We start from the raw sequence: 16,375 nt of genomic DNA, 5'->3' as shown, positions 1-16,375 counted from the left end.
AGTGAAAGAGTTTTATTTATAAATATGATGCTGATTGATATTTTGAAAATCAATTCCAATTAAATTGAGTAGGAAGTACCTCAGTGATGCTCTAAAGAAAGCTGAAATCTCCTCAATTATATGGCAATGAAGTTCAGGAGATTGGCCCAACAAAAAGGCAGAGAATGGATTAATGTAAAAAGGCTACATTCAGTGAAATTTTATTTATATAACATTCTTGAAAGACAAAATTGTAGAAATGGAGCACAGATTAAAGGATACTGGGGACTTAGAATGGGGTGGAAAGCAGTGTAGCTACAAAAGTACAATATGAGGGAATCCTTGCAGTGATGAAATGTTCCAAGTCATGACTGTATCAAAGTCAATATCTACAATTATAATATTAAATTATACTTTTCCAAAATGCTTCCATTGGGGCAAAGTGGATATAAAGTACATGGGACCTCTATTAAGTCATACACATAGACAGAAATCTATAATTACCTCAAATTAAAAATTTAACTGAAAATGTCTATCACTGTTGCTGTCATCATGCTTCCTCTGCTAAGGTTAGGCTTTTGTCGTCTCATATGCCCTGGGTTCCTAAATAATCTATTATAGGGACAGGCCTTTTTTATTCTCCTTCAGAGTTCTAAGAATCTACTACATTGTAATCAGAAATTCTGAAATACTATCCTACTACCAAGAATTAGGTTAAAATATAAATTTCTTGTTTTTATTTTAGTGGTTTTTAAAAACAATGAGACTTGCAGGGGCAGCATATGCCCTATTATATGACTGTGGTCAATTTTCATGTCTTATAATGAAGTTAATGTGCAATACTAGCTTCTTCCAATTAATTCAATTAAGCTCTATGTATAATGACAATTTCACATACATTAACATCTTGCTTTTGTTCAATAGCTTTTTTAAAGTATTGCTGTAATCACTATACAACACACTATACAATTATTTTATATGCTTGTAACACCATTGAGCAAACAATTATGTGTATATTTTAATAAGAAGAAAATTATAGTAAATACATGATTAAATAACACAAGATGCATAAAAAGCCGTAAGTAAATTTAAAAAATGGAAGGGATCAGAACCTATGCATGTGCTACTTATCGCTATCTCAAACTCCTCTTCATGTGGATGGCACCTTCCATCTTCCAGGTCTCAGCAAAGATGCCATTTCCCAGGAGACCCCTGGCCACCTATATTTAGTAGGTGCTCCTCTGTTCTATCAGAACTGTCTGTTTCACAGCAATTATCACAATTGTTAATTTCTTGTGTTGTATTGGTGCATTCCACAAAAGTATAAGCTTCATGAGACATGTAGCCATATATGCCTTACCTTTCATTGTATTCACCGCACTTAGCAGACATGGAAAAAATATTGTTGAATAGATTTCCTATTTACAGAGCACATTTTTTGGTAATACATGTAATTTAAAAGTGCTGAGTCCAAATTAAAAGTACCCTGAATTTGCAGACTAGAACAATATTTTAGATGGTTCAATTCTTACCTTCACTACAGGCTAGATGTGGCATTTTGCAAGTCTCTTAAAACTTCTGGGCTGCAAATGTCATATAATTTGAAAGACAATTATGAATCAAAAGCTCTCTTAAGATTCTGCATGGCTCTAGGAGTTATGATTTTATGATGTAGAAAGTATTTTTAAGTACTAGGTGATATTGGTACAAAATTAATCATTCTATTTTTGAAACTAAAACCAAGCACTAAAACCAACAGTAATAGTCTAGCTCTTTATGCCATTGAGTCATAAAAGACATATGTTTGGTATATTTTCCCATAAACTATGTTCTAATACAGTAGTCAAGGATCATAAATCAAGTGAAGATTTATATTATTTCCAGTTGAGTAAACATACTCTAAAAGTAATGAGTAAAGATATGTACACTAGAGTGGTGCTTTATGTTATATTAAAATCATACCATTTTTAGTGGTTGGCTTTACTCTCTTTACCTTATTTTTTTAAATAAAATTCTGCAACATTTCAACTGAGGGCTACATTATTTATATGAGCTAAAATTCTGTTCTTGTGTGAAATTCATGTTATAGAAAAATCATTCTCTAAGTTCACTTTTCACTTCATATCACTCTATTATAGGAATCAAAACTATCAAATGATTTCTTATATATTTTGTCAGTGTTATTATAAGATGCTTTAGAGATAATTACTTAAATCCAAATTTGTAGGTTTTAACTTTAGTCCTTTATTATATTATATTTTAATAGACCCAATAATGGTACTTCTATTAAGCAAAAAATTCAGTATGATTCCATTAATTTAAGAATGCAAATAGTATTTATTGTTTTGTTATTTTCAAGTAGCACTGTATATGAAGCTAATGTGTTACAGAGTAAATATAATTCTAAATCTACTTTTAAAACTGAATAAAAATTGATTTTAATTATTTAAGTGCAGTTAAATATATGTAGATATATACACATATACACACAAAAAGGAAACACAAAATTGAAAATCAAACATTTCCCCAGAATCCCTGAAGACTATTTGTTTAGCAAAATACTTTAACATATTATTCAAAGACAAACTTCAACCCTACTAATGTCTAAATTAATGAGATTCCACAATGACTATTTCCTTATGTAAATATACTTAACATTTTTAAGATTTTTTTTATTGAAGCTAGCAATAAAACTCCCATGGTAATGAAGGGCTGATAGAACTTGGGTTAAACAAGACTCATCCTCTGAATTGCTTGACATACTTATCTCTTCTAATTTATTCTCCTAAAAGCACTATTAAAATCATAAGATCAAGCAAATTCTGTGATCAAAAAAGATAGAAACTTTTGAGTCAGGGACTCATGTGTTTTCTACCACTTATTAGGTATGTGATTCTAAGTTATCTAAATTCTCCTAAAGTTAAAATATGAGCAATTATACAGAAAGCAAAATAAAGATAACATTCTTTGGCTTACTATACTAGTATATAAAACATCCAATATAATGTATAGAACAGAGTAAGAACTCAAGAAATGCTATTTCCCATATATCCACCACCCTTTACATGTAAGGCCCTCTCCTCTACTCCCATTCTCATCTCCTGATAAATATAAATAGGTGAAGGAACATGGATCACACTGATTATGTAGATAAACAGTCAAAGTCAACGATTTGAGTCAAGAAAGCATACCAAAAAAAAACAAAAATCAAAGAAACCCACAACTTCTAGATTAAGATAACACTTGAAGATTGCCTCTTCAACAATATATGGTCATACATACTGGTGAGAGGGTCAGCTACCTTATTGTCTTTCTTCATAACCACCAAATTTTAAAACAGGAGTCATTTACAATGTGTTCATTTACAAGCTGTAAAAAGTAGAACTGCTTTGTCTTCTGTATACATGGGAAGAAATTTATTTGCAAATAGAAAAAAGCAAAAGATAATTCTATTTTGAATGTAATATTAGCAATGGTTAATAGATTTTATTTTTATAATCCAAATAGAAGACTTAGTGATACAAAACTGAAATTTTTCAGATTAAAGGAATGCCCAGAGTAACTTAAATTTTTATTCTCACCTCTGAAAGGCTCAGTGACTCCAATATGATATTTAACACCAAGCTGTAATAAGAGCCATCCTATAAATGAAAGGTGCAGGCTCCTACCATGCTGAGTTGTATAATAGGATGGATGGTGCTGCCATTCACTGAAATAAGGAATACTAAGAGTGAACGAGGTTGGATTGAATTGGGTTGGATTGAAATTTTTAATTCAGCCTTGGACACAGAAAATTTAGGGTATTTTTAAGTAGGCCTGTCAAGTACGCAAATGACTGCATGGCCAGACAGTTCAGAGGAGAAATCTAGAAGTAATAAATATGGGTCATCTTTAGGCGATCACCTAGAGATAGAGTTCAGGGAGGTGGGTGGCATAACCTAGGGCCATGCCTTTAGTAACTCCAAAACGGATTGGCTGAGTGGAGGAAAATAGGTTTATAAAGAAAGAGTGGCCAGAAAGAGAGGAGTAAGATCTGGCATATTGGGTCCCAAAGGCCAACTGAAAAGAAGAAACATAACCCTAGCTGGTCTGGCTCAGTGGATAGAGCGTCAGCCTGTGGACTGAAGGGTTCCAGATTCGATTTGGGTCAAGGGCATATGCCCAGGTTGCAGACTCGATTCTCAGTGTGGGGCATACAGAAGACAGCCGATCAATGATTCTCTCTCATCATTGATGTTTCTCTCTCTCTCTCCCTCTCTCTTCCACTCTGAAATCAATATATATAATTTTTTTTTTTAAAGAAAAGAAGAGACATAAAGTCAATAAAGTCAGATACTGTGGGGAGATTAAGTAAAACAGTTGCTAAATTTAGTAATGTAGAGATCATTGGTGATCTTACACATACCTATTTCAGTAGTAATGGGCAGAAGCCAGATATATGCAGGTTGAGAACTAAGTGGGAGTTGAGAAAATGCTTGTGCATAATTACTCTTAGAACAAGTTTGACTAAGAAAACAGAAAGCAACGACAGAGGAACTATGAAAATTTAGAGTTATCCGGAGTGGGCAGAGAGGTGAAGATTATTTTTAGGATCAAGACCTAAGCAAAGCCCTAACAAGTGTGGCTCAATTGGTTAAGCATCATCCCATGTACCCAGAGGTCACCAGTTCAATTCAGAGGTCAGGGCATAGCCTGGCTCCATCCCCAGTATGGGTAGTGCAGGAGGCACCTGATTCATGTTTCTTCCTCACTGATGTTTCTATCTCTCTCCCCTTCTCCCTTCTGCTCTCTCTAAAATCAATAAAAACATTTTTTTTAAGATAGGCATATTTAAAAAGTGATATAGGATCCTGTTGAGAGAAAAAGTTGGACATAATATATAAAACAATGCAAATTTTCTAAAAAAGTAAGAGATGATGTTATGCAAAAGACAGACACAAGAAACAGACTTAGAACAAGGAGCAGTTCCTCTATGGAAGGAAAGAGAATGGGAACAAATGTGGTGGATTTGGATATCTAGTCCCAGAAAATAAGAACTGCCACCTGGTGATTCTCTTTCTACAATGTAGGAGAGATAGTCTTTGACTTCAGTGGGAGAGATAAGGAGATCAGAGATTTGAGAAAAGTAAATATTTGAAAAGTTGTGAAAGTAAGAGCAAATATAGACAAAAGAGAGAAACCCTACACATCACAATTTCCTTGAGTATGTGAGAATTTAACAGAAGGAACTCTACTTGGGCTAGTCACATGAAAGAAACTAATCCCTGTTGGAGATGCAAATCATTGCCAAAGTCGAATTAGAATTTTTTAATTTTTTCAAAATTTACTTGAAACAGTAGAAAACATAATTAACACAAAAATTAAAAGCAAGAGTTTAACAAGACAAGTAGAATCAGAGGTTTTGGGAAAACATTTACAGATCTAGAAATGAGCAAGAAAAACAATGGTGACACAAAAACAGCACTGCAAATCTCAATATAATTTTTATAGGTGAAGCAGACTGCTATTTTTTAATATGTTTGCTTACTTCTAACACAGGAGAAGCCAATTTCCACATATAACTGGCCTGTCACTTTCTTAACAAGGAATTCACAATGAATCTTGTGGCCAGTGATGAGGGGAAATAAAGACAACTTTTAACAGGATTTTTCAGAAAAGTATTCAAATGTAAAATATTAAGATATATAATCTGTACACTATATTAACAAACACATACTATTTTTCTAGAGTCCTAGAAAGTTTCTAAGTTTTATACTTAAAATGAAATTTCAGCTTCTATAAATTTTAAATCCATAATACACGTAAATGGAGTATTTAGTAAAATGTTATCAATTACACTTTCTTCCTTCAAGTTATTTTTGTTTTACTTACTCAGACTTTTTTTCATAGGTCTTAGAAGATTCCTCAATTCTTTTCTCCAGCTCCAGGACAGCCTCCTCCTTGTTTAATAGCATTTGCTGTGTCTGCATAAGTTCCTCTGCTAAAGTTTTCAACCTAGAATGAACAGTTTCCTCATTATCAATCCATACATTAATTACATTCACTTCACACCCACACACACACACACACTCACACACACACACACACATACCCTCAGACATTTAAGGCTGTGATGTCCAAAACAGTAGCCAAATGTAATTTAATTTAAATTAAAGTGAAATTTCAATCCCTCAGTTGGATTTGCCTCATTTTAAGGGCTGAACAGACACATGTGGCTAGTGGCTATCTTATTGGATGGTACAGAGCAGACCATTTTGTTGTTGATCTTTTTTTAAATCTTTAAATTCTTTATTAGTTAAGGAATTACAAAGATGTCCTCATTCCCCCGCCGCCCATTAACCCCCATCCCCCCCCCCCCCCCCATGCTCTCATCCCCCAGTTGTCCATGTCCATTGGTTTGGCTTATATGCATGCATACAAGTCCTTTGGTTGATCTCTTCCCCTTACCCCCACCCTCCCCTACTTTCCCTCTGGGGATTAACAGTCTGATTGCTGTTTCTCTATCTTTGGATCTGTCCCTGTTCTTGATTTTTTGTTAATCCTCACCCAAGGATGTTTTCCATTGATTTTTAGAGAGTGAAAGCAGAGAGAAGGCAGGAAGGAGAGGGGGAGAGAGAGGGGGAGAGAGAGAGAGAGAGAGAGAGAGAGAGAGATCATTGTGAGAGAGACATATAGATTGGTTGCCTCCCAACTGGGGAGGGGGGATACAACGTGTAACCCAGATACATGCCTGTGATCGGGAGTCCATTTTATTAATTCCACCTCATAAAATTTATCCAAAATAATATGCTTCAATGAGTGCAAAAAGATGTAATCACAGGGATGTTTATTGTGGCACTACTTGTAATTGCAATAAGCAAAGGTGAACTTACTGTAACGCTAATGACACATAACCTTCAGGCACCTCACTTGCAAGATACCTTCCAAGGGTCTATATTTAATTTTATATCGGTAAATATGTATGGTATTTGTTCTAGTCCCCCCCCCCCCCCAAAAAAAAAAATTGTGTAAGCTTCAGTCTCCACAAAACCTGCTTCCAGCCCTGGCAATATTAACAAACTGGGGAATAATTTAAATGTCCATCAATAAATAACTAAATTCAATAATCATGTTACATGAAAGCAGTAAAACACTATACCCTATTAAGAGTTCATAAATGTTAAGAGAACAAGGCAAAAGACTATGCACAGAATAACCCCATTTAAGTAAACAATTTATATACATGTAGTGCCTATATATACATACTGAAAAGATACATACTTTTTTTAATGAATTAACACTGGAAACTAGAAATGGGGTCTATAAAAAAAGAGGGAAAACCTTGATTTTCATTGTATACCTTCCTGTAAGATTTTGCAGATTTTTATCATCTGCATGCATTAGTTAATTTTAAAGGATTTGACTGTATTTAAAGATTAAAAAGCCTAAAATAATTACTATAAATCATAACAAGTTTTCAGTACTTATACAACACTTTTTGTATTCCCAAACCACTGGATAACATCATCTATATCTTACAGCACCTTTACAGAGACCCAACTTCCTAAAAAATTGTAAGTTTCCAATACTGTCACATTAATTGTGATATTTGGGTTAATAAAAAAACAAATGGAATAAGGGTGACAGTTGCCTGAAGTAATTTCCTGACATCTTTATTACTACAGCATAAATGGAATAAACCTTTTTTATTAATCTCACAGCAATTTAGGTATAACCTTCTATACCATTGCACAAACATGTATCAGTTTTTCCCAAAATTAAACAGGTGACTTCTAATCAACCATGCAAAAGTTTCTGTTAAAGATAGCCACCTGCAATCTGACAAATCTACCTACATTCTGTGTAACCTCTTTGTTTCCCTTAATCAACCTCTCCTAACATAGCATCTGCTTCTAATATTTTGCATATTTCCAAATCTTTCCAATCCACTCTTTCAAAAAGTATTCCCTAACATAGCCTCATATAATTGCATATAATTCACCCCCCAAAAAAAACTTGAGCAAAGACTGTGAAAACAGGCAAAAACAGACTTGATAAAACCAAGGCCCTTCTTAAGACATGAGAGTATTGCAGTGTTTGTCATGCCACCAATTGAGAAAGTTGATTCAGACAGTTTAATAGGTAAAATGGGTGCCATTCCCACAACAGTCAGCAAACAGTTTCTATAAAGGTCTGGAGAGTAAAATATTTTAGGCTTTTCCACCAAGATACAAAATCAAGGAATATAATATAGATATTAATAGAAGAAAAAGGAGAAAAAAATATTCACAAATATTTTATTGACAAATTCAAAATATAATAATAATAATTGAGTATAACTTAGCATAATAACAGTCTACTATGCAGATAGAAGTATTTTTAGTGTGATAATGTTTACCTTTATTGAAATTCAAAGCTAGTGCTTATCATCAAAATCAGCTACAAATGTTCACTTGTTAAAGCAGATATATAATGAGATTTTATGTATTTGATCTTTGAAAATATCTTTTCACACAGATGAGTGTTGCCAAATACCATTATCAATCCATGAGCATATGATTTCAATTGAATATATTTACTGCTTAGCTGGCATTTATAAAATTATATTGCATGCTTTTTAGCATGTCACTATATTGAACATTCATCACTTCTAAAGTTAGGTGGGAACTCCTCAATTGCACAATCAAGTGGATTTTGAAATGTCGAAATATTTGCACCAAGTTCCAAAACATGCTGCTAGAAACATAGCTTGAACTCAGAAAATTCATCAGCTACAAATTTTTTAAGAATGGTGATCTTGCTTTATGTTTAAATGTTGGACTGCACAGGAAGTATATAAAACAACCTGACATTTCCTGGGATTCAAATAACATTAGTTGTCATCTAAATGACTTTACTGCATGTATGTTCTGCATATAAGCACTATATTAGCTCGTAATTTTAGGTTGAATTCAATAAGAAAATTATCAAGTCTTCAGCACAAGCTAATATCCAAAACTTTGAGAATTCAGTTTCCAATAACAACAGTTGAGGGAAATTTTGATTATTTAGAAATATTGTGACTGCTGGAGAATTTTTCTATAAATAGGAGTCATACTGGCAGTCTCCCAGACTGCTGAGTAGTAGTGACTAATGATTCTCACTTACAATCTGGGCTCTGAACTAAAAATAAATAAACAAACCCAAAAAACCACCAATAAAACTTTCCACTTCTAAATCATCAAAGTCCTATGTGATAGGGCAAGTCAAGATACTCAGTTTCAATTTCTAACAAAAATTCATGTAATGGATGATGGTAAAGTCCACAAGAGCAAATGAAGGTCATTGGTGACATGATTGATTCAATAACATCTGGTTAGAGTCAAGTATTTTTCACAAAGTACCAGGTGATGGATAATATAATGAATAACCATAGGATTAAAACTCTTAACATTTCCATATGCTTTGTAAATTTGTTCAACTAAGCCTCTTTCTGATCCACACATATTTTTAACACCATCATTTGTTACACATCTTAAAAGATTCAACTTCAGTTTGTACTGGATTAGTGTTGTCTTAACTTCCTTGAAAATATTCTTATCGGTAGTAGACCCACTCAGGCTATTCACAGAGAGTAAGCCTTCAGTCACTTAAAACTAGGCATCAACTCTTCAAATAAACAACAGCTGAGCACTTTTTTATCACACCTGCTGACTCATCAAGAGTCAGGGGAAAGCACATGAAATTATCTGAGTTGTTTTTTTAATCAACTAATGATATAGCTCTCAATGTCTCAGCTTTTCAAGCAAATATTCTCACTGAAAAACTAATTGTTATAACATGTTTATTTTCATTGGACATATTTCTTCAGTTACTGCAATGAAACACTACTTAATTAATTCATCATTGGTAAATGGCTTTGCTTACTTGGCTAACAAATGAGCCACCCAGAAACTTATTTTGGTTGCATTCTCATTTACATATTATATTGTTCTGAAGAAAGTCTGCTGTATTCCATTTTAAATCCTCTCAGTTTTCTGACTAGCACTGTTCTCTGAGCTGGTAATACTGAGCGGCATGTGTATTTGGTAATGTAAGCATATATTGCATTATTTTAGCACAGCCAGGATGTCACTGCAAAATAAACACAATGCTTTACCATCTAATTCAATAACAAAATAATCCACACTCCACTGTGACTTAGAAGTATGACATTCAAAATCCATTTTATTTTCTTGTTTTGACTTAATAGGCATGGACTAATATTAAAAAGTAAATAAAATGATCTTGGGCAGCAGTATGTGTGGCACTCAAAATGCTATTGAGTTATAACTGTGTCAACTATGATCTGTACTGCACCAAGTAGCAGTGGGAAGTAATGAGAATACCACACATTGTCTCTGTCACAACTGCTCAACAGATTACCTGTGGACCACAAATGAATGAGCATGGATATGTTTCAATAAAAAAGTGTGTAGCCTGGCTGGGGTGGCTCGGTGGTTGAGCGTTGACCTACCAACCAGGAGGTCATGGTTCAATTCCCAGTCAGGGCATATGCCCGGGATGCAAGCTCAATCCCCAGTGTGTAGCTTGCAGGAGGTGGCTGATTAATGATTCTCTCTCATCATTGATGTTTCTAACTCTCTCTCCCTCTCCCTTCCTCTCTGAAATCAATAAAAATATACATATATTTTTAAAAGTGTATATACATTTTTGGGACACCCTGTATATATATATATGTGTGTGTATATATGTATGTGTGTGTGTGTGTGTGTGTATGCAACACTTATAAATATAATTGATAGGTAATTAATAAAAGTATAGCAAAATGCTGAGTGGCACATATTTAGATGGGTGAATGCGATAATGTCACTCTCCTATCACTAGATTTCCATCAAGTCTGAAAAAGGGCAGGCAGCAAAACTATATGATCTTGTTTTGGATAAAGATACTAGTTGTATAATAATCTCAGAACCTCTTACATTTATTTGAGAAAACTCTACATGATAAAATAAATAAAAACCAAGAACATAAATTATAAAATTTATAAATAAGTTTCTGATAATGAAAATAAATTGTATGTTACAACGAAGAACCTAAGAAAAAGAAAAACTTAAAAGGTGTCATCTAGCCCTAACCGGTTTGGCTCAGTGGATAGAGCGTCGGCCTGCGGACTCAAGGGTCCCAGGTTCGATTCCGGTCAAGGGCATATACCTTGGTTGCGGGCACATACCCAGTGGGGAGTGTGCAGGAGGCAGCTGATCGATGTTTCTCTCTCATCGATGTTTCTAACTCTCTATCCCTCTTCTTTCCTCTCTGTAAAAAATCAATAAAAAATATATTTAAAAAAAAAAAAAAAAAAAAAAAAAAAAAAAAGGTGTCATCTAGTTAGTCTATTGCAAAAAGGCTAGTTTTCCCCAATCATTCTATAAAATTTGAGGACTTTAAGTTCATTAGAAATGGACTGATATTCAAGTATTAGTCCTTAGTCATTTTGGGTCATGAAGCCCTCTAAAAATTTGCAGGGACTTCCCCCCAGAAAGTAACACACACACCTCTACAACTTTAATGAGCTTATTGCAGAGATTTTCAATCCTGTATGCACATTAAAATCATGTGGAAAGTTTACCAAAAACTCTAGTGCCCAATCTTACCATCAATAAATATAATTTAATTGCTTTGGGTTGGGTCCCAGGTATCAGCATTTTTAAAAGCTCCCTAAGAAATCATAATATGAAGCCAGACATGAGATCCATTATTCAGAAACTCCCTGAAATCTCTCCATAAAACAGTCTTCATTCACTCACTCACTCAACAAAGATATCAATTAATCATTCACAGCATCTGACATCTAGCCAAGAATTGTGAAGAGTACAAGAGAAATGTGGTCCAATATTCTCTGTTTCATAGTCACTACTAATCAGCAGTCTGGGAGACTGCCAGTATGACTCCTATTTATAGAAAAATTCTCCAGCAGTCACAAATATTAATGATTCTCACTTCCAAACTAACATAACCTTTCACAATGGACAGGGTGGTCATTGACCTCTTAAACAAACATAAAGGAATGCAAAACAAAAAAGGAAATGTTCCTGAAGTTTTTCTTAATACTATTTGATATTAACACATTAGAGCTCTTAAATGGGCTAAGGAAAAATGTAGAATACAGGTAAGCACATTCTATAAAATATTAGCATTTTCAAATAGAGCTTTTGGGAGAGTTCTACTATAAAACTACTTAAAGCCATGTGACTCAGAAACAAAGGCTTAGTAAAAGAAACTGACACAATGAAAGAAAAAATGAATACCTAATATTCTGGAGATAGTCATGCTAACAAAAGAATTCAAAGAGATGAGAAATAAAACCATATTTATTTAACATTATTATCAATATTTGCCCCAACATGCTGCCCTACTTACCCCATCCATTCTCCTCCATTTCAAGATATAGTCTATGTATATACAAACATACATATATGTACCATTTTTTATTAATAGGCTCACACCATAAATATTATTCTATAACTTGTTTTTTTTCTTTATCATATACTTCAGATATCTTTCCATATAAGCATACATATTAACCTATCTTATTTTATTTAAAACCTACATAATGGGAAAATTATGGATATACTAAAATTCATTTAACCAAATCTTTACTAATGACTATTTAGGGTGTTTCCAGTGTTTTGCTCAAATAAAAGGACTGTTTGAGATCTTTATAGTCCTTAGCCTCTATTCAAATAATATCATATATATATTAAAAAGTGATTTCTTAGATACCCTCATTCATATGCAGATATTAAAAGTGAGAAAATGTAACCTACAAATTGTTTGAAATATTTTTGTGTATTCTGAATTTAATAATTAATGAAGTGACATATTATACCTTGTTGCAGTTTTCTTTTCATATCATGGAACTAACAAAAAATTTTCAGATATCAAATATTTTCAAAGGCCTCTGAAAAACCTAAGCATTGTGCTTACAGTCCTTAATGTAAGTAGTAATAAAACAAAAAATAATACATAAACTGTACCATGTGCCAAGGAATATTCCATTCATTCTACATTTATTCATAGAATGTTAACACTTTGAGTTGGATGCCATTATTACCATTTTACATTTAAGGAAAATGAGGCATAAAGGAATTAAGTAATCTGTCCAGTTTCACAAATATAATAAACTATACTGTCAGGATTCAGACCTAGGCAACCCACCATATTATAGCTACAGACATTCATATCTTTGCATATTTGTAGGCTAAAGTTCTAGAAGTAGAATTCTTATGTGCAAGTTAAATTTTGATATATATTACCAAATTATCCTCCAAATAGGTTACACTAGTTTTCATTTCTGCCAAGACTTCATGAGAGCTTATTCCTCCATAACCTACACAACACTGGGTATTATCAAAGTATTAAATCCTTGTCAATCTGGTAGGTGAAATAGCTTCTTTTTTAAAAATATATAAACTATATATTTAATTGTCACAGAATTACTGGTCATTTGAATTTATTTTTCACAAACTATCTGCTTATTTCATTCATTTCTATTGGACATAATATTTCAACACAATCAACAACAAAATTAATAAATTAATGCCTCAGGAAAGAAAAGGCATAGGGTATGATTATTTATTATTTATTGTATTATTTTCCATGCTCATTCTTTCTTGATTATTAAAATAAATTGATCCATCTTATATAATAAAACCCTAACATGCAAATCGATTGAATGGCAGAACGACCAGTCGCTATGATGCGCACTGACCACCAGGGGGCAGACACTCAATGCAGGAGCTGCCCCCTGGTGGTCAGTACGCTCCCACAGGGCTCAAGGCTAGCAAGTGCAGCAGTGGTGGTGGGAGCCTCTTCAGCCTCTGGGCCTAAGCTGTCAGTTGGACATCCCCCAAGGGCTCCCGAACTGCAAGAGGACACCGGCCAGGCTGAGGGACACCCTCCTTCCCCTCCTCCCCTGCCCCAGTGCATGAATCTCGTGCACCGGGCCTCTAGTTTTAGTATAAAATTCCTGAAAGGATTAACCCTTGCAAACTTAAATATACAGTATGTATATATATATACATACACACACACACACACACACACACACACATATATATATACATATTTAACTCATCTTTATTGTTGAAAGTATTATAGGTGTCCCATTTTTTCCACCACTGACCCCCTCCACTCCACGCCTACCACCACTCCCCAAGCCTACCACACTATTGTATATGTCCACAGTAAATATATTTTTGATGAATAAATTATTTGGGAGCAATGTAATAGTTAAAATAACAGGAGTAATTTATGTCATATTCCTTCACCAAGCAGCACAGGAATTAAGAAATTGAATTTGTCACTAGAATTGAGAAACCCTACCATCATTTAACTCTATTGTTTAGAGCAGAGTTACTCAACCTTGACACTATAGACATTTTCACCAGATAATTCTTATCTGCAGGAGGCAGTTCTATAACTGAAGAATGTTCAGCAGCATTCATGGTTTCTACCCACTACATAGATACCAGTAACACTTTCCCACCTGATAAATAAAAATGTCTCCAGATATTTATTGTCAAATTTCTCCTGTAGACAAAACTCACCCAGGGTGAGAACCACTGGTTTACAGATAACTGACATTGTAACAATGTATCTAAAACCGAAGTGAAACTATTAGGAAGGGCTTCAAAACTTGGGACACATCTTCAAGAATCCCAATATAGCTGCTAGGAAAAACCATCTAACGCAGGTACCCCATGCCTCCATTCCTCTCAGCAACAGTCAGTCCACCATAATTACTAAGCCTTCATCTTATACAAGTGACAAGCATTGTTAGTTTCTTCAATCCCATTCAGTTACTTTTATCTACAACACTGTTACTGAACATAGAAAGGAGATTGTTTAATTGTATTAGATGGAGACTTTTGGCTGACTCTTTTGAGATAAACTTCCAACAGGTCAGATGATATAACATGCCCAATATTAAAAACCAATTGAGTACATAATCATTTCTAGTTGTAGTTCTGGCACAGAAACAATAGTGCTTATTAATAGATATGTTTCTTTGTGTTGCTCCTGACCAAATCAAGAGATAGATTAAATATATAAGAGCAGAATGGCTTAATTATATTTTCTAAATTCAAAAATGTACTATTAACAGGCTTTAACATTTGGAAAGGACTAAAAAAACACATTAAGATTTCTCAAAACTCCTTAAAATTTTATGAAATAGTAACAACAAAGTGAAGAAAGAACTCTTTTACTGGCCTATAATAGAAGACATCCCTGCTTAAAGGGAACTCAATTAAAAGTCAAAGTTTTGTACTAAATGCTGCTGACATCTACAAGTCTCTTATCACAAAACACTCATGTATGTCTTCATTTCCAAAATAGTTCTGCCAGTGAATTGAGAATAAAATGGGTTTAAAAAAATGAGTTTTGAAAACAATAAAGTATTATTCCAATATAAGATATTAGCAATAACTGAATGAATACATTGCACAGAATTTTAATTTTTGGAATTACCAAAATTAATTAGTGAATAATGAGTAAAAGTTAACATATTTCTCAAAACATTTCATTCTGACCAAATAACAATCAGTTTATTTATTACTGTTTTTTAAATATGTTTTTATTGATTTCAGAGAGGAAGGGAAAAGGAGAGAGAGACAGAAGCATCAATGATGAGAGAGTATCATTGATCGGCTGCCTCCTGCACATCCCTCACTGGGGATTGGGCTCACAACCCAGGCATGTGCCCTGCCTGGGAATTGAACAGTGACATTCTGGTTCACAGGTTGACGCTCAACCACTGAGCAACACTGGCCGGATAGTTTATTTTTAATTTACTTTTCATTGCTTGCAAAAAAATAAAAATTGGGATTTTAAATCTCAGAATGTACAACTATAAATAAAAATAGTAATATTTAAGCGTTCAGGTTTTGCAAATACTTACTTTACTTGCAAACTTTCTGCTGTTAAATTATTCCACATAATCTCATTTGCCTGAAGATTTTCATTTTCTTCTAGTAAGGAAGTATCAAACTCAACTTCTTGCTCTTTAGTAGCTGATGTTCTAGTAAAGCATGCCAAATCATTTTGATTAATATGAATAGCCTACCATGATATATCTTACTACACACCAAAGGCAGAATATATTTTCTCATCAAAAACTACATTCACAAAGTAAACATCAATAAAATAAATCACATTAAACCCCAGGCAGCAAAGATCTAGTCATGTAATTTCAGCCTTAATTTCCTCAGTTTTAGAATTCGGATATTAAGTGGTTTTATTCCTGTCATAATGGTAATGAGTATAAAATAAGATGATGAATGCATGGAGAAGTAATTGGTACAGTATAAAATTTAATACACAAAGTCATAGTATTATTACTATAGAAATGTTAAAAAGAAAATACATTTTCATGGAT

General features: G+C 33.7%; 1 protein-coding gene across 6 annotated transcripts in view; it reads right to left on the bottom strand.

Annotated features, from left to right (window-relative positions):
• FER (FER tyrosine kinase) overlaps positions 1 to 16,375 on the bottom strand; it is a 308,974-nt gene that overhangs the window by 216,696 nt on the left and 75,903 nt on the right. For all 6 annotated transcript variants that reach the window (XR_011471215.1, XM_070412423.1, XM_070412422.1 and 3 more), the window contains 2 exons: positions 15,899 to 16,018; positions 5,851 to 5,973 (listed from right to left, as the gene is read on the bottom strand). Coding sequence is in view for 5 of the 6 variants with exons in the window: in XM_070412423.1 (XP_070268524.1) it covers positions 5,851 to 5,973; positions 15,899 to 16,018 (243 nt within the window). In the remaining variant the exon portion in view is untranslated. The remainder of the gene's footprint in view (positions 1 to 5,850; positions 5,974 to 15,898; positions 16,019 to 16,375) is intronic.

This window comes from Myotis yumanensis, unplaced genomic scaffold (genome assembly GCF_028538775.1).
Source record: "Myotis yumanensis isolate MYYU_CA2020_CCGP unplaced genomic scaffold, mMyoYum1.0.hap1 SCAF_4, whole genome shotgun sequence".
In the NCBI taxonomy this organism is placed as follows: Eukaryota; Metazoa; Chordata; class Mammalia; order Chiroptera; family Vespertilionidae; genus Myotis; species Myotis yumanensis.
This window is presented reverse-complemented; position numbering and strand designations above follow the sequence as displayed.